We start from the raw sequence: 19178 nt of genomic DNA on the forward strand, positions 1-19178 counted from the left end.
CTTTTTTACATTTATTTTATTATTATTGAACAAAGATCACAGGGGATACATATATATCACACAAAAGACAGGATAAGAAACTCGAGGTAGAGCAAGGCAATAAAGTACATTTTCAAACAAGATACAGTAAACAGAGACAGTCTACTAAAATTAATTCATAAAACATTTAAATTAATAGAAATGAAACATACAATACATAAATAAAAATAAATAACATGAAACTAAAAACAATCATTCAACTGTGTGCGCGCAGCACGGGCGGAAGTTGTGGCGTGACGTCATTTGTTGTTTCCTCTGAAGGCGTGGCTTGATTATGGGATGTTAGAGGTGAAATGGCGCTCGGCGCGGTATTTTAAACAATCGTCTTCGTCTGAGAGCGGATGATCGACACGATGCAGCAGCGCGTTGGATGTAGCAGCGCGTGATCGAGCGGAACGCGCGGCGGATTTCAGAAGAGCGTCGCGACACTCATCACCTCGAGCAAGTGTAAGAAGCGCTTTGAGCTCGGCTGGGGTTCGCGAGGGGCATGAGAATATGATCGCGGCTAGTTGAGTTAGCCGCGCTGCTAACAGTGCAGTGTCAGCTGATGCCCGTCCGCGTCACTCACACACACACAGCTGGGATCGCTGGTCAATGCCTGCTGGGCTTCTGAGTCATCAATCAAATATAGCCAAAGGTTAACGCACGCGTCGAAGCGTTGCAGGAGTTAATAGTGGTTAACTGGTTAGCAGTTGAGGCTACTAAACTTGACAGTGAGTGACAGCGAGCTGCTGACCCGACGCGCCTGTCTGTCATACATTTGGATACATTTAGTCACTGGTTCACTATATTATTAGCACTATATATATATATGTGTGTGTGTGTATAAACGTGCACAGTATTATGGTTATAAAAGTTTAATCAAATTTCATTTACTTCTAAGTTTTCTATAAATCTCTTTGCCATTAAGACTTAGACAGTAACTTAGTTAAGTGGCTTTTGTTTGTGTGACGAACTCTTTTTCACATAGTTTTTTGTACTAATTCCTTTTAATCAAAATCATAACAGTGCACAATTTTTGCAATGAAAACTTTTTTTTTAATTCTTTTACTCGTGTTTATGGCTTTCGTTTTCTTTGTCCGGGACGGTGAATGACATGCTCATGTTCATGTTTACTGTATGAAAGACATGCAATGATAGTAACTGGTGAGGCTGTCATTCTGACAAACACATTTTATTGTTCCAGTGAAGAACAAGCTCGAATCGAATAAGGACAGATTAATAGTTATAATTGTCAAATCGATTATTGTCTATACTTCGCCCCCTTTGTACTCTAACTATGACAAAACAATAAATCAAGTTGTTGTTTTCTTCTTCTCCTGTTTCTCGTTTCCGAACTGATGACGAGATGAAAATGGCGGATCTTTCGAAATCCAGCCCGGCCTGAAATAGACCCTCAGCGCGTGTTAAACTCTCTCTAACAGGACTCAAATCAAGAGGAAAACACCCCAGTGTACAGTAACTCTCGAGCTGCGCTCTGTGTAGTGTAAATATCGATATTTCCATGGCAACAGAATAGACAGTAAAGCAGCCGCGTCGAATATCAACAAACTCCAGCTGACGCGAAACTGAGTCTCACTGAAGTCACTGTTGAGGTAAAGGATTAAACGCGGATTGTTATTGTCAGGCATGTACAAGAGGCCTGCTGTTGTTCCCCTCTGTTTAAAACTGCTGTATGTTGTGTTTAGCGATTAAACGCGTGCATAGAAGTGTTTTATTGTGTACACAGTCTCTTAAGCACATAACTGCTGTCGTTATTAGCAGATTGTCCGTTTTATTGCTAGTTAATGTTCGCTGTGAGTGACTGCTGTTTTTAACATATAACTGCTGGTTAGCTCTTGTGCTAGTTAGCCACATAGCAGCTGTACACTGACCGCTCGTCTACACTGCGAGCGAGCGACGCGATCAGCGCCGTCACCGGTGGCGACTGTGGAGGGATTGGAATGGGAGCGGTCGCGTCGCGTCGTCTTGTGTAGGGCGTTTAGTAAACACTGGGATTTGAATGGCCCGCCAGCTGACTGCTGCAGAATATATCAGACTGTTTGTGCTGGTGTGATTGATACGATGAGACCTGTAAAGTGCTGCAGTCTTTATGTGAGGATATTGTAATGTAATGCCATGTAGAAATTCGCCATAATGTAAATGAACAAAGTTGGTCATTGTTGTTCCCGGTACGGTGACGTTACTTTCAGATTTCATAAATGCTGTCTAGACATGTTTATAAGGCTGAAGTGGTTATGTTTATTAATACATACACACAGGCCTGGAGTTCACTGGGGGAACATTAGTCGGGACGATTTTTTTATTACATATCTTTTTGACTTTTAGTGATTTTTTTCCAGATGTATTTAAATATAAAATCTTCTATAATCTATGATCGCATGAAACATATTTCCTTCAAACAATGCTTTCTTCAGTATCAAGACAGGCACATGAAAGGTCAATGAGCAACAGTTATGAATTTTGTGTGTGTGGCACAAACTCTTCATTCAACAGAATCTCTGCTTGGAGATAATTACCTGTTTGATTTTGGCCAAAATTAAAGATACATTGTGTAGGAATCTGCATAGGCACACTTTTTTTTGGTGCATGCAGAATTGAACCGGTCACACAGACCCTTTAAAAAGCTTTGTCCTCCGGTTAAAGAAATGTTTTGGATGTCAACCTCTCAGTTTAGTGCTTTGAAAATCAATAATTATTAAACATGTTTAAATGTGAATCCAGGGAAGTTAATGTGCATTATAAAAGTCATTACATTTTAGATAATAGAATAGAATAGAATAATTGATAACATTGACTTGGCCTATCCCTTTTCTTAAACAATGGTTGAAATGTGATGTTTATAATTTTTTTAAACTTTGTTTTGTGAATGTTACCATCGACATGTTTAAAAAAAACATTTCTACCTAAACATGTAGTTCTGTTCTAATATAATTCTCTGAAATAATTTCAAATGCTCATTCTTTTTTCTCCCCAGAATTGAAAGAGTAGACTATGATGAGTTGATCTCCCCTACTTCTCACAACCTCTTTCATCACACAAAGTTGTGATGGTTTTTTTAATACTAAATTCTAGTCTATAAAAGTCAATTTACAAAAATATATTTAATCAATTTGAATGAATTTTTATTATTTAAAAAAATCTGTGAATGAATGATTCAGTGACTCGCTCATAAAGACAAGACTTGTTTCATTACTGGATGAATCAGTGATTTTATTAACGATTCAATGACGGATACATTTAAGTCACTTGTCGCCACCTACTGGTGTAACGATGTAATTGATACAATCTTTATTTGAAGCATCAAGTTACTTTCAAAAGGTGATTTACTCTATTTTACTCTGATGTCTACGGTAGTGACAAAATAGTGTTTATATCTGAACTATAAACTTTTATCCCAGTACTTCTGGGATAATTTGAAGTTAACACAGAAATAACGATACTGTGTGGTTGAAAAGCTGTTTCATACATGACTTCTCTCTCTGTCTGAAGCAGCATTTCCAGTGAGTCGAAGAGAACAAAATCGTCACTAACTGATAAACTGGTGCTAAATATCACTTGAAAAATGGGTGTTGCTGTAGTAGGAGAAGCCACTGTATATAATACAGAGCGCTCCGATGAAACGCAATAAAATGATCTTGCTCAAAAAGTGTCCATTTGGTCGCAGTCTGGAGGCCTTTGCTTGCTGTACACTTTATACTTTATCAGTGATTTATTCTCATCTCTTGCTTATGGATGTTTCTGTTCTTTTTTTTTTTTTTTTTAGTGTGTTTAGAGTATCTTTGTGCACAATGGATGTGGTGTCACCTGAGCTCAACAGCCTCCTCCCTGATGAGATCATGGACACGGAAGCTATCGCGATGGAAGAGGACCTTCCTGCCGAGCACCTCGCTCCTCCTCCTCCTCCTCCTCCTCAATCTGAACCAGAGCCAGCGCAGGTTCCTATGGAAACAGAGGTGCCTGAAATCGTCAGCCTGTGTCCAGCCACCACGTCTATGCAGATGACCTCCACCTCCACTAATGCTCAGTGTAGCACGGGAACTCAACTCCTCCTCGCCTCCTCCGGCCTCATGGCTGTCACCACCACAACCCCTGCCAAAACCACCAGTCCTGCATCAGCTCAAAACCTCCCCAAAATCTCCAGCGTTACTGTCCCAGCCAACCACCAGCTCATCATCAATAAAGTGGCCAGCTCCCCCGCTGCGGATGGCAAGCCTCCAGGCGCTGCTGTGCTCAAGCCAGAGGGACAGAAACTCCTGGTTGCTGGTCTCAGTAAAACAGGGCAGCCCATTATGTTGGCTCTGCCCCACACTTGGAACAAGCCCGCCACTACCCAGGGCACAGGTGATGGCAAGGCCCAGGCGACGCAGATCAAGATGGTGACGGCAGTGGGGAAGCCTGTGATCGCTGTGAGCTCAGCCAGTCAGCTGATGGGCTCCTCCACGACACTGCAGGCCCAGCAGCTGAAGACCCTTCAGGTGGGTGTTTATCAACCTCTCGGTGTTACACTGAGGAGGCAGACGTTACATAACTGAAGCGGCAGGCCACGCTGTGTTGGGTGGGTGTGAAATTACCATTTTATATTGAGACTCTAAAGAGAACTTTAATTTCAAGGTTCTTTATTTTGGCCGCAGTTTCTTTCTTTTTTTTTCGTGGGAGTTATACATATATGTAACAACGAGGTGTTAACTAATATATAAACTGTAGCTGCTGCTGCTGACTGGTTGTTAGTGAAAATGTTGGTTACACTTTATTTTAAGGTCCGTGTAACACTGTAATTATACATTTACTAACTAATAATTAAGTACTTACTATAAGGTTAGGGTGTGCTTTTTTTTGTTTGTTTTTTTGGGGGGGGGTTAGTTGCATCTGATTATGCATCATTTATAGTTATTACTACAGTAACTATATGGACACTGTATAACATTCTGGTAACACTATTTTTACACTTTCAAGCATTGAAAAAATAGAAAAACCTTCAAATTTGTGAAACATTTTGCTTATGAATGCCATTTTTATTACTATATTTTTTCTATTTATTATTGTTATTTATAATATATTTATTTATAGTAGTCATATTTGTATTACTCTATTTTTACATGAGCTATTATTATTATAGTATAATTATTTAAAGGCATATATTATTTTTTGTGCTATTATTATTTAATAATAAAAATTAAAAACTAAAAAGAAAATCTACAAGTTAAATGTATTTTAAAATAAGCTACTATGATCTTTAGTATAATAATTTCATATATAAATATTTTTTTTTTTTAAACAATAGTCATATTTGTTCAAAAATTCTATAAGGAAAATGCCTTTTTTAATATAGATTTTTTTTTTTTTAAATCATTAATTTTTTTATTGTTAATGATTATATATAATTTTAATATTAGGCATATTTTTAAAAACCTTTTTTCTGTAAGGACATGCTTTTTTATTTTACTGTATTTTTGAAATGAGCTATTATTATTTTTAAGATAATATTTATAGTAATTTCTAAATGTTATAAATGCAAGAGAAATGCAATTTTAATGCTGTATTTAAATCAGTGTTATTGCTATTATTTATTAAAAACAAATGAATACTCAATTCAGTTAAATGCATATTAAATATCCTTAATAATAAGTAAAGTTTTGATTAACTGTTACAATATTGTTAAACGGATAGTTGACCCAAAAATGAATATTCTGTCATCTTTTACTCACCCTGAAGTTGTTCCAAACCTGAATGAGTCTCTTTGTTCTGTTGAACACAAAAGAAGATATTTGGAAGAAAGTTGGTAGCCAGACAGTTGACTGAAGCCATTGACTTCCATTGTATATATATATATATTTTTTTTTTCTTTCCTGGAAGTCAATGGCTTGCGACAGTTAATTATTATTTAATTTTTTTTGGTCAACTATCCCTTTAATATGAATTTAAGAAGCTTATTGATGAAAGTAAAATCTTGTTTCCTGTTCAGTGTCACGGTCTATCAAAAGCAACTAAAATAAACGCCAAGTGTCGTGTTTCTCCTTACAGATCACAAAGAAACCACCAGTATCTACAGCTGGACCAATGATAACTAAGCTCATCATCACAAAGGCCCTGAACAGTAAAGCACTGACCAGCCCAGCTTCAGTGTCTCCTGTAGTGACTGGTAATCTTCTGTCTGTATTTATAACATGAGCAAAAGTGCAGTTGTTTTATCAGCACGATTATCAAATCTAAATTTCAATCCCCTTCTTTTGCCAACAGGGCGAGTTCTTACCCAGAGTACCCCTGTGACACCTCCACGCACCATTTCCATTGGCGAGGCCATCAGCACTGTGACGCAGAACACGTCTGGTAACAGCAAAGTCGCCATCTCGCCTCTCAAGTCTCCCAGCAAGGTCTTGAATCTTTCAAATGTAAAAACTTGCATCAGTTACATTTACCTGTCTTTGTGGTGCCAGATTTTTCTCTGTGATGACCACACTCTGATTTCTGATGTCACCCTCTTCCTCATGTTTCTCCTCTGTCTGTAGTTGACTGTGGTTTCGGTGGCCAGTCAGTCTCCAAACTCACCCCAGAAGTCTGTGACACTGCCGCTCAATATGGCTCTAGGCCAGCAAATCCTCACGGTTCAACAGTCTGCCACCACTTCTCCAGCTAAAGCAGGAACCAGCCAGTCCACCGCACAGGTACGCCCATCTAGAGTCCTCAAAAAACCAAACCAGTCTGCTGTCCTGTCTAATATAGATGTTAACAAAGCCTGTGTGACATTTAGTGTACAACAACACAAAACTATGTTTGTATCTGTTTTCATGTACAGGCTGCAAAGCCAATGCAGACAGTTACAGTGGGAGGGATGGGAACATCCCAGTTTAAGACCATCATCCCCCTCACCACACCTCCCAACGTGCAGCAGATCCAGGTGCCGGGCAGTCGCTTCCATTACGTGCGTCTGGTAACGGCCACCACCGGCAGCGGCACGGCACACACGGGCGCCAGCATCAACACCAACCCCTCCATACAACCCGGTCAGTGCATCACGTGCAGGGATGGGGAAAGCAAGGAATTGAACAAATCCGGTTTCTCTTTATGATTCTGTTTTCATATAAGAATTATTTACTACTTTTATGGAATAAGTAATTGGAAAAAATGCAATTCCATTGCCAAATAGGGCTGGGTAATATAATCGATGTATAGTTCCGAGTCATTTTTTTATATGAACCTAAATCAGGTGCATGTCACTAAAAGTCTGCGTGTCTCTGTGTGAATGGGCGGTGCTATATGAGGACGTGAACTTAATTTCCTGAGCTGTTCTGTTCACTTCACCAGCTTTTCATTTGATAGAAGCGTATAATACATTTATATCAATATATCAAGCTTATATAGTATATCATAGAATAGCATACAGCCAAGATGTTTATTCATCCATTTTAATTTATGTGGTATACAAGTTTTATTGTGTCACACGATATTTGATTTGCAATTTAACTAGCAATTTGTTGTAAATTAATTGTTATATTTTACATTTGTAAATTATTGATTACGTTATTTAATTATTATAAATATTAATTTATTAAACTTTGATCAATTTGAATTTTTATAAATATAAAAAAAGAATCACCTTTTTTTTTTTTAGAAGTGGCGAGTGGCATAAATACAATTCAACAATTGGCCTTAATTGTATATTAAAGGGGGCCTATATTGCAAAATTCATATTTGATCTTATATTGTATCTTGTAAAAAGGGGCACAATAGCCTTTAAATAAAAAAAACAAAAAAGTAGTAACGTTTCATTTATTTTTATGAAATAGTCAAAATGCATCATGTGTAGTACACTTTGAATATGAACGGTGAGCGTATCAGTAACTTAAAGTCTCACGGTTACTTGTAGCTGTTAGTTCAGGAATTGGACTACACTGATCACACTGTATTTTTGCTTTATTCAATAAGGAAATGTGCTCGTAGGAGTCATTCTGTGAGCGGACTACATTGTTTTGTTATATAGATTGTTTTTGTTTTTATTAAACCAATAGTTTTTTTTTGTTCCCAACTGTACCCCTGTGACTTTCATAATATTCAGTTAAATATTGTTTTAGGCAGTGGTCCCTCAATATGCTGCTGTCTTGCCATGCAGTATTGTTTTTATAGTGGGTGCACTGCAGCGATCCATTTAAGAATGATTTTAATGCTATGATTGTATATGAATATGGGAATTTAAGAAAATCCAATAACATTTAGTTACTTTTGTCTTGTTTGCAAAGCCAAGTCTGTGATGATGAACGCTGCGGTACGGATGTCTGTACCCATCGTCTCGGCACAGACCGTCAAACAGGTACACAGTGAAGCGCCTAGTTCCCTCTCACAGCAGTTCTGCACACGACACCATTCCTATGGATGGGCGTGCAGCTTTTGCTCTGGTTTCTGTATGGTGTTAATAATCTGGAACATTTATATATATGGTTTGTGCACAGGTTGTACCCAAACCCTTGACGTCAGCAGCTCAGGTGGTGACCACCAGTCAGACCCCCCAGCGTCTCATCATGCCAGCCACACATCTGCCACAGATCCAGCCCAACCTCACCAACCTGCCGCCGGGCACCGTGCTCGCCCCCGCCCACGGCTCTGGGAACATGGGCTACGCTGTGTTGCCGGCCCCATACGTTACGCAGGTCCGTATGTCTCTCCTGGAGCAGGACGGATGAGTTTGGTTGCCTGTTGGACTCTCTCACCTTGCTTGTTCCCATAGATCCCCCAGCCTGCGTTTGTGACTTTGACCAGCAGCTCCACCTTCTCAACAGCCACTCCCATACAGACTCAAGCCAGGCTTTCACTCAACGGGTGAGCCGAGCGCCACATGCCTCGCTGTTACATGTATATCAGTTGCATCAAAAGATTTCATTAACCCTCAGGTTACATTCTGCATGTGCTTTATTACAGTTTATCAACATCAGAAGCAACCTCAAGGCCGAGAAAACCCTGCAACTGCACACGGTCACAGTGTCTGAAATTGTATGTTCCCCAGCATTTGTTTACTTTCTCTGAAAATTGCCCATAAAAGGTGTAATCTGTGTGAGCTGCTACGTTTGGCAAGCGCTTTCATAGTTTCCAAATCCAATTGTGTGATTTTACAACAACTTCCTTCCTTTTAACAAACCTGTAATTCAGTTCTCATACTGTCAAATTCACCAGCAAGGACTGATAATTCTGACAGACAGGAAGGGGATTATCAGAGGTGCAAATATAATTTTACATTTGTCAAGCAGTTTCAATATTGACATGAATATTTTTTTCAAGCTTTGCCTGTAGCATTTCATGTACTACCATTCAAAAGTTTGGGGTCAGTAAGATTTTGTTTGTTTTTTTAATAAATTAATACTTTAAGCAATGATGCATTTAATTGATTGGAAGTGGCAGTAAAGACATTTTATAATATTACAAAATATTTCTATTTTAAATTAGTTATTTTTTTATTGATGAATCTTGAAAAAATGCATCATGGTTTCCACAAATATGAAGCTGCACAACATTGATAATAATCAGAAATGTTTCTTGATCATTAAATCATCATATTAGAATGATTCGTGAAGGATAATGTGACACTGAAGACTGAAGTAATGATGCTGAAAATACAGCTTTGATCACTGGAATAAATTACATTTTACAATATATACACTTAGAAAACTATTTTAAATTAATCATATTTCACAATTAGAGATGCACCGATGTATCAGCCGATTTAACAAACCAATAGGATATTATGTAACTGCATGAAGGCACGGAGTTGTACAATATCTTTCTATTTATTAAATAAATATGTAATGTTCTATAATTGTCAAATGTTAATGTTAAGAAATATTTGACTGCAAAAAAAACCTCAGAAGGTTGACATGTCTTTGTATTAATTTGTGCCTCTCTTATAATGTTGGCCTGTTGAATGTTTAATGGATCCAATCCATGTTTAAAGAGAAATTATTTGAGTAATAAACTAGCTACTAGGATACCTTAATGCATGTGTTATTTAACTTTGCTGATTTAAAACATGATCAAAACAGTCATTTTAATGACAATATAAGTGCAAATAAGTGAGCAAGTAACAAATCCGGATCAGCCATTAGTTGTTTGTTAAAATCGGTATTTGCCTAAATAATTCCTGTAGGTGCATGATCCCTATTCACAATATTTATAACAGTTTGTACTGTATTTTTGATCAAATCAATGCAGGCTTGTTGAAAATAGACTTTACCGTTCCCAAACTTTTGAACTGTAGTGTAACTCTTGGGCAGTTTTATTTTATTTAATTTTTTATGAATTGTATTTTGCATAAACTCAAGAGTTCAATGTCTCTCGTCTCACAGGTATTGTGATTGCTTTGCCAATGGGGAGTTCTGTAATAACTGTAACTGCGTGAACTGCTTCAACAACCTTGATCATGAGAGTGAAAGACTGAAGGCCATCAAGGTAATGAATTACTGCATTCCTATTGATCGACATTGGGTTTTTTTCACTTGACATTATTTTCCATCTGCCTACAAACACTTCAAAGCAATTGCACATCATTGCTCTTGACATCTTGTTTGTCTCACTGATCAGGACAGTTTTGCTGTAATGCTTTGAAGTGCATAGGTATCAAGTGAAGTAAGAAGTAATGTGTTTTTTCCCAGGCGTGTTTAGACAGAAACCCTGTGGCTTTCAAACCCAAGATTGGTAAAGGCAAACAAGGAGAGTCGGACAGGAGACACAGCAAAGGCTGCAATTGTAAGAAATCTGGCTGTCTGAAAAACTACTGCGAGTGTTATGAGGTGAGTGTTTTCACAGGTCAAAGGGCAGTGGTGCCCACGCTCTTGTGGCATATAGAAGATATGGTTCGTTTTCAGTTGTTGATATCATTCTGATGTCCGTTCGCATTAGGCAAAGATCATGTGTTCGTCCATCTGCAAATGTATGGGCTGCAAGAACTTTGAGGAGAGTCCTGAGAGGAAGACGCTGATGCACCTGGCCGACGCTGCAGAGGTGCGGGTCCAGCAGCAAACCGCAGCCAAAACCAAACTGTCCTCACAGATCTCAGATCTGCTCACCAGAACCACACCAGCCCTCACCAGTGGAGGCGGGAAGTAAGTCTTTCCTTTAAAGGCACAATATGTATGATTTTTGGATTAAAATATCCAAAAACCACTAGAAAATGTTTATATATTTTGTTGACTTGTGTACTTGCACTATCCCAAATTCCCACTATCCCAAGTTTCCAACAATGTTTAAATCCAGAGAAATCAGTAATGGCCTGTGTTTTTGCGTTTCCAGTCAATGATGTCATATCCGCTTTAACCTCGGTTTCCAGTTTTGCTTCAGTAGAAACCATAAAAAAACACCAAAGATGCTTTAATATTTTGTTTTATTAGACAGGTGAGCAACTGTTTGGATGCCTTTATCGGATTAGTCTTATTGTTTGAATCTCTTGTTTTCTTGATTTACAGCAAGAAACTAGTTTGTGCCTCGGAGTCAACAGCATTTTGTCAAGTGTAAACTCATAAAATCAGAAGGAACTTTATTTGTAGAAACCGTAATGCAGCATTTTCTCCACTGTACAATGTTCTAAAATGAATTGCATGCCATTTAGCAACACAAGTCATCCAGCTTTTATTAATATGATATTGTAATATCGATCTAGCTAACTAGCCTGGCTAACGTCAGACCACATCTCATTGAGACGTGGTCTGGGAACCATATGTTCATTTTCTCGTATTTGAGGCGTGGTTTACGAATGCCCAGAGCCGTTTATTGGGCGCTACGAATGTCTATCAAATGCGCCTGTACGTACTCATAGCCAGTCGTTTCAATTATACCAGATGACGTATGTAGAGCGGCAGAAATCCGACGAGGAAGAAGACGAAATAAACTTGCGTTCTAAACTACTTAGAACACTATCTAAGGCTGCATCGAAAGGTAACTTCGCGTCTGATGCCATGTTGGATCCATAGATATAAACAAACTGCTTCGGTGTGTCGCATAAATGTCGTCATCGTCTTGCTGCTCCCTCCCCATTCTGTGATTGGTTCCCTTTTTAAGGGGAAAATCTGGTCCATGGTGTCCAGGCTGCCTAGCAGCGAGAATAAAATCGCGCTGCGCTCAAGGCAGCATGGGGAAACCCTGGCTACTAGCTTACTGCAATGTGCAACAAGTGTCTAATAGCAGTCACCGAGCGAAAGCACAGATAATTAAAATAACTTTCAACACACTCAAACAAACGTATTTTTATTATGATTGTTTTGACCAAGTAAAACATTTGATCTGCAGTTTCAATGCAGCTTCAAAGGCTCTACACGATCCCGGCCGAGGAATAAGGGTCTTATCTGGCCAAACCATCAGTCTTTTTTTTTTTTTTTAAATCAGAGTGCACACCTGCAAGACGAGCATTTGTGGTTAAAAAGTATATAAATGTTTTTTTATATCTGTTCATCATTCAATCGAGTCTCTTCAGAAAATTTTAGACTAAACCGCACAATTCATATGGATTAGTTTTCTGAAGTCTATGAATTTTTTGAAGCGTCAGTGTCAGTTGCTTAGCTGTCTATGGAGGGACAGAAAGCTCTCCGATTTCAATAAAAATAGGTTCATATCCAGGTTTGAAACAACATAAGGGTGAGTAAATGATGACCGCATTTCATTTCTGGGTGAACTATCCCTTTGACAACCTCTCCACTAACATCTAGAAAGATTCATCACTTCCTCAGCTGGTGTCAGAAACCCTCATGCAGCAGCATTTATTAGTACTTCTATAAAAACATAGAAATAACATTGTAATCTAGCAGCTGTCTGGAAAGCGCATGGAACACTTAAGCAACACTCTTTGTGTTATATTAGTGTTATAAAATGGTCTTTCTGTTATGACTCAAATGTTAATGAATTTCTCTCCAGGTTGCCGTACACATTCGTAACAAAGGAAGTGGCGGAGGTGACGTGTGACTGTTTGCTGGAGCAGGCGGAGCAGGCGGAGCTGGCCAACCAGCCTCAGGCCGTGGCAGAGCGCCTCATCCTGGAGGAGTTTGGGCGCTGCCTTAGGAGAATCATCAGTTTTGCTGGCAAAGCCAAGACGGACTGCCCCATCAACGGCTAGACCCGGGCCTGGCAAAGCCATGACTGAGAGCCCTTCATCCCGCCCGCTTGGGTCCCACGGCCCAGTGCGCTGCCCAACCCAGAGTGGCGGACCACTGAGGGCACTTCTGCCCGCCCCTCATATGGACTCACGGGGCCTTCTAATACAGAGAGACCAAGCTGAACTTCCCATTGGCCTCTGACACAACAGATGTGATGTGTGTCCGTCGAGCCGGAGGACACACTATATTCAGTAGGAGGACTACAGTACTTGATTGTAGCCCCTGCAAGTGGACTTGCACTGTTTGCTTTCCTGGAAGGGGATTTATTTTAGAACAATCGATAAAATTTTAAGGTAGTTTTGTTTTTGTTTGGCAGCGTTTTCCACTTTTAAATGTGTAATCATGCTATTTGTTTGTCTTTTAAAACTGGATTTTCATATTACCATTCACTGTCGTCAGAACGCCCTTTTTTTTCTTTCTTACTGCTAATAACCCTGGGATACGCCCGTAACTTCCCTGCACATGTCATTAGCCGTCTGATCATGACTTGTATACAGTAAGTAGCCTGTACTGTAGCTTCATCATATTTATTTGCTTGCAGCCGATTTTGTATTCCAAGAATACACACGTTCAGCCGGGAGGCCGTACTTCACCCCGGCCCGGACAAGCCTGAAGCAGAGCATGAAGCGGTACAGAGATACTGTACTCCCAAAAGTGCTTACAGCCAATATATGTCGGATAAGATTAGATTGAAATCTTTACTAATGGAAAAAACAATCAGTTAAATAATATTCAGTCTTAAAGCTTGTTTGAACATGCTTCTCCACCTCAGTTTACAGGGGAATTAAGACTCTCCTGAATGAGTGTGGGAATTGTTTTCTCTAGGTTTGTGTTTTTGGCAATTGATAGTTGATGAGCTCTGTCAGGGTTTAATTAAATCAAACCAGTTTGCAGTCATGGAGTCGACGCATGTAGTCGCTGAAATGCTTTATGAAGAACATGTCCAGTCTATTTTATTACATCCCAAAATAAAATGAATTTACTATTGAAAATGAAGCATAATTTAGGTCCTGTTAAGTTTTGTTTTGTTTGTTTGTTTGTTTTTGCATTTTCACATTATATTCATTATTTTAACGCCCCCCAAATTAGCATTATGCATAAAATGAGAAAAATCTGATTCTCATTAGTGTAATTATAATTTGTTTTAAATAAGCTTAAAGTACAGTTTAATTGTTTTTTTTACTTCTTAGTAATGTAAGATTATTTTACAGTAATGTTAATTAAAATGAGTTTTTTGTTTGCAAACAATTTTAATAAACGATATAAGATAATTGTGTATGATAAAAGGAAATTCTTATTCTCGTTACTGTAGTTATGACAACTGCTTGGATTAAAATGATTGTATTAGTTTACAGATTTCTTTTTAGTAGCATGAAATTATTTTACAGTAATGAAAAATATCTAAAATAACCATTACAAATGATGGTCATTATTACTGTAATTGCAATTACTTTGATTTATTTTATGAAGTACAAATTTCTTTTTCATTTTAGTAGCATAAAATTATTTTACAGTAACAAGAACCAAAATTATATGTCTTTATGACCCTAAAAATGGGAATATGTATATAATCCCTTTTTTTTTTTTAAAGTACCTTTTTTATCTCTTGATTTTGGGGTGAAATATGATGTGAACATGTTCTCTTTGTTTCATTCTTTGTGGCATAATCTGGTCTGTTATTTGCCATTTCTTCTTGAAGGCAAGTGACAGAAACTCGAGGTTGATCAGCTGACCCCTGAAGCTCGTCTAGGTTTGGTTTAAGCCGTGATTTGTTTGGCACAGGTGTTTAATACAGACTTTCATGCGTCTTTCTTCATTCAGTGCCTTCTCACAAAACTGCTCCAACCATTCCTCCCCGTCCTTCGTTGAAGTCTTGCTTTCTTAAACGCGTCACCCTTGATGAATAATGAAATATCTGCTGTGTGTAATCTGCCATAAATAGTTTTTAATCTGCTTTTACTCAGTTTTATTTGTAATTCCAGACAGCCAAAACTATGAACAAACATAGTAATCATATCTTGGCCAGACTCAAACATGCTTCTTGAATGCAACTTTTATTTTATGACTAAACTGACCATTGAACTGTCATGAAGCCGTTTGATTCTTTAACGTGTTTTAGCTGAAGGTTTCTGATCTGATCCACAGCACATGTATTAATATTTCACTGCTAAACTGCTGCTTCAGTGCGTTTGTGCAAGCGGTTTAATAAAAGTGTTGAATAGGGCGAACCGCTTATACACCTTATGCCTTAATAACCACCTCTCAGGGCTTTTTATGTAAATATCTGTGCGTTTATGTAGATGCATGACTTCAAGCGATTTAATAAGCTCTGCTAAACCACTCCTGAATCACATTATTGCATTAAAATCTTTCAACAGCTGTATTGGATATAGCGTCTTTGATCTTACTAATAATGCATATGCCCACAATATATTTGTTAACCGTTCTGCTGGCATTGCGAAGTCTTAAAGGGTTCCTCACCTGTGCCATCCAAAACTCTCATCTTTCCAGTTTCAGTTGTTTAAAGGACATCCTTGTTTGTGGATTTTATGGTGATAAACATTATATCATATTCTAGACCCTTTCCTCCACTATATTTCTGACAGATGCAAATGATTTTCAGGTTGTACTTTTGTCAAAAAAGATGATGAACAATGGGTTCACTGTATCTTTGTATGTAGCCAGTTAATGTTATCTTGTATATAAATGTAAATGAACGTTAGTGCTCCTTTTTACCTTTCTGAAAATTGCCATGTTTTTTTTCTTTTTTCTTTTCTTTTTTCATAAAGTAAACCCTTCACTAATGTGCAAATGTTTTCCTGTTTGATTTCCATATGTTGAGATGCATAAAGGCAGGTGTTGTAGTGTTTGAGTTTTGCTACAATTCTAATCTTTTCTGTTTGTCCTTTCTTTTCTGTTTAACATCGGTCTATCCACATGATTATAACACGTGTATCAGTCAGGATTAAAATCCCTCTGAAGATACATTAGAAAGTTTATTTTCAGTGCATTGTTATTCTCATTAAAAGACTGATTAACACTTAAAATAATAATAGACAAAAATAAGTTAAAATCAATAAAATATTTTCAAAATAATGCATAATTTATTCATATTTGCATCAGAAAATGTTACATTTTTAATATTTATTATTTAACAATATTTTCATTTTTATTTGCTGTGAATGTTTCTGATAGTCATATTCCCTTTAGTTATTTTTTCTTACATTTACAATGTATACTAACCCTTAAAATGAAGCATTTAAAGTCGTCATGAAGCAGATGTGCTTTCCGGTTGTGCCGTATATCCGAGTGAAACGGCTTCTCCAACAAGAATACATTTAGGGCGGAAGTTAATTGTATTGGTTGGATGGTTGTGGTTTGCTATTGGTCGATCTCATGTGAGTGACAGGTTGCTCCGCCCTCGCGCCAGTAAACGCATCATCAGAGAAGATACGCTTAAAGAGGGAGGGGAAGTTATTTTGTTTCAAGGTTACGAGAACACATTCATTAAAAAAATAATATAATGATGTGCACGGATAAATAATTTATAATCAATACTGCAGTAGGCCCATTCCAAATAAGTCCATTCTGATTTCATGGTGACTTTAACCCTTTCATGCATGAATTATGATAACCTCAGTCAGGATTTTTGTGTTTTTATTGCTCTTATAGGGCATGAAAAACAAGATTTGAAATGTATTTTTTTTAACATATATTTTTCAAAGAGATTTGCAGATGTCCACTTGAGTGGACAGCATGCATTTATGGTTTAAACTGAACAGACACTGTATTAAACATAATTAAGTAATAATACAGCAAAATTGTGTGTATTTAACAAACTAATCAATAAAATTATATAAAACTATAAAATATATACAAAATATATAAATGCAAAATATTGCAAAGGCAATTGAACTTCATACAAGTTGAACTTCGCGTATCTTTGATATCAGAACATGAGGACGTGACTCCATCAGAGATATACAGCCTGTCAAGGTACAACTGTGGAAACCCGACCCAGAGTGTGTCAATTTACCCTTATTATCTGATAATTCAGATTATGTTCAAGATGGACACATGTCTAACAGCTCTCCTCTGAGAAATTACACAATCAGACTACTTTTTTTATGTTACGAGTTAAGTAATGCATTACAAGTAACGTGCATTACGTAATCAGATTACTTTTTGATGTTAGGAGTAATGCATTACAAGTCACATATTATGTAATCACATTACTTTTTTTTATGTTAATGTAAATCACATTACTTTTTTGATGTCGGTATAGGATGATGCACCAGGGTACAATGTAGAGGTTGATGTGCAACTTTGCCATCAAAACCCATGCAAATGCAAGAAAATGCTTTTTTAATAGCTGTCCTTTGTAGTGCCCTCATATGCTCTGAAATTTCCATTATAGACGTAGTTCGCATTTATATTTACCTACATTTACAATGTAAATAAATCGACTAAATAAAGCGTTTAAACCCACCCTGTGGTTCACACGTGCAGTTGCTCCGATACTCCAGATGGCGCTGTTCACACTGAAACAGCAGCGACGCGATGATGAGCTCTTACCGAAGAAGACAAGAGAGCAGCTTTATTTATCAGAGGAGACCATGCATCCGTTTTAGACTCTATTTATTGATTTGACTCCGAATTTTAGAAGTTGTTTATTGTGTTTAATATTTTGATATAGAGCACATGTGGAAATGGCCGCAAATCCGCCCGGACAAGGTAAATGTTGTATATCAGTTGTCATAAACAGCTGTACTGTCATTTCTGATATTAAGCTCGGTGGATATGATATATACTGTACTGTTTAAATCATTTTCAAAGTAACTCACTAAATACAACAAAGTTAAGTTATACAGTGCGATGAGGCCTATCAAACATTTAAAAAAGATAATTAGTCGTTTTGTCACAATCACACAGTTATTATACAAGATTGGCTTCAAATAGGCCTACAGAATTTAAAATGTGTTTGCTTGCTTTAAATTAACATTTATATATATATGTAAAAAAAATGTCTCGATAGGATTTCAAAACAAAAACAGGGTTGCTATTCTAGCTGAGCTGGATAAGGAGAAGAAACGCCTGATCCAGAGTCAGTCTATGAATAATCCAGGAGCCAGGTACAGTTTCAAAAACATAATCACTGTAAAAAATCCTTTATTTGTATTTTCTTCTAAAGAATCCTGCTGTTAAGTCAGTACCTGTCTTGTAAGATTGTCAATCCCCATAACTTATGCAATATAATGTGTTTTCCCAGCATTCCACTCTCTAGACCAGCAGTAAATAAAGAGTTCAGGGATCAGGCCGAACAGCAGCACATTGCAGCACAGCAGAAAGCAGCTTTACAGGTATACCGTAAGCTTCATGTTTAGAGTTTCAATATTTATTTATTATTGATAATGTCCCATCAGATGAGTATTTTTCTCTGGTTTGGTTTCAGCACGCACATGCACACTCGTCAGGCTTCTTCATCACTCAGGATTCCTCCTTTGGTAACCTTATACTGCCTGTGTTACCAAGACTCGACCCGGAGTCTTGATCAGTTTTGATCAAATATGCTACTCTGACATGGACTTGCTAGATAACATACATTTTTCATGAGAATTTTTTTTTTTTTGGTCTATTTTTTCATGATTTTACATAAAATGGAGAAAAGTTAACATTATTGTGTTGTCATTTTTAATAATGTGATCTATATATATACGATGATAGGATGTCCTACCTGCCTTTCAACATATGTATTTCTATACCTCTGCACAGACGTCACACGTCATCAGTGCGTTCAGTAAGGTAACCCAGAGTTGTAGACACACAGTAACCGAGTGCCGCAAATGAACAGCAGCCGCCTTTTACTATTTCTCCTGAACCAAAACAACAAGCTTATGCTGCGTTCACGCCATTTCATAACTGTAATTACGAGACGGCAACCCGTGACGTTATATCCAGAGCCGTTCACATCCTCAGACACAGATTTATGCATTTCTGTGTCAACACTATCAA

At 37.7% G+C, this 19178-nt stretch overlaps 2 protein-coding genes across 4 annotated transcripts; both read left to right on the forward strand.

Moving 5' to 3' along the window:
• The first annotated feature begins 284 nt into the window (after nucleotides 1-284).
• lin54 (lin-54 DREAM MuvB core complex component) lies at nucleotides 285-16160 on the forward strand. 3 transcript variants are annotated; one of them, XM_082158120.1, is made up of 14 exons: nucleotides 285-486; nucleotides 3806-4517; nucleotides 6064-6181; nucleotides 6280-6431; nucleotides 6549-6704; nucleotides 6836-7043; nucleotides 8277-8347; nucleotides 8487-8684; nucleotides 8762-8853; nucleotides 8953-9024; nucleotides 10371-10473; nucleotides 10677-10814; nucleotides 10924-11126; nucleotides 12928-16160. In XM_082158120.1, exons 2-14 carry the CDS (start codon nucleotides 3831-3833, stop codon nucleotides 13124-13126), a joined length of 2397 nt encoding a protein of 798 aa, XP_082014246.1. In that variant the 5' UTR covers nucleotides 285-486; nucleotides 3806-3830; the 3' UTR covers nucleotides 13127-16160. The 3 variants fall into 3 exon arrangements, with proteins under 3 accessions (XP_082014246.1, XP_082014248.1, XP_082014247.1); XM_082158122.1 differs by having other exon boundaries at nucleotides 286-486; nucleotides 6280-6413; XM_082158121.1 differs by lacking the exon at nucleotides 285-486 and adding an exon at nucleotides 494-1634.
• A 1566-nt stretch (nucleotides 16161-17726) lies between these two features.
• Nucleotides 17727-18838, forward strand: inip (ints3 and nabp interacting protein). Its single transcript, XM_082158849.1, has 4 exons — nucleotides 17727-17900; nucleotides 18202-18298; nucleotides 18436-18526; nucleotides 18619-18838. The coding sequence occupies exons 1-4, from the start codon at nucleotides 17876-17878 to the stop codon at nucleotides 18715-18717; spliced, it is 312 nt and encodes a 103-aa protein (XP_082014975.1). The 5' UTR covers nucleotides 17727-17875; the 3' UTR covers nucleotides 18718-18838.
• Nucleotides 18839-19178: the final 340 nt, after the last annotated feature.

This window comes from Leuciscus leuciscus, assembly GCF_965113295.1.
Source record: "Leuciscus leuciscus genome assembly, chromosome: 24".
Classification (NCBI taxonomy): domain Eukaryota; kingdom Metazoa; phylum Chordata; class Actinopteri; order Cypriniformes; family Leuciscidae; genus Leuciscus; species Leuciscus leuciscus.

Coding starts and splice junctions, on each gene's coding strand:
- lin54 (XM_082158120.1), top strand. CDS start 3,831: ATGGATGTGGTGTCACCTGAGCTCAACAGCCTCCTCCCTGATGAGATC. Junction 7,044..8,276: donor CAACCCCTCCATACAACCCG/GTCAGTGCATCA, acceptor TTGTTTGCAAAG/CCAAGTCTGTGATGATGAAC. Junction 9,025..10,370: donor CGGTCACAGTGTCTGAAATT/GTATGTTCCCCA, acceptor CTCGTCTCACAG/GTATTGTGATTGCTTTGCCA.
- inip (XM_082158849.1), top strand. CDS start 17,876: ATGGCCGCAAATCCGCCCGGACAAG. Junction 17,901..18,201: donor CGCAAATCCGCCCGGACAAG/GTAAATGTTGTA, acceptor ATGTCTCGATAG/GATTTCAAAACAAAAACAGG. Junction 18,527..18,618: donor AGCAGAAAGCAGCTTTACAG/GTATACCGTAAG, acceptor GTTTGGTTTCAG/CACGCACATGCACACTCGTC.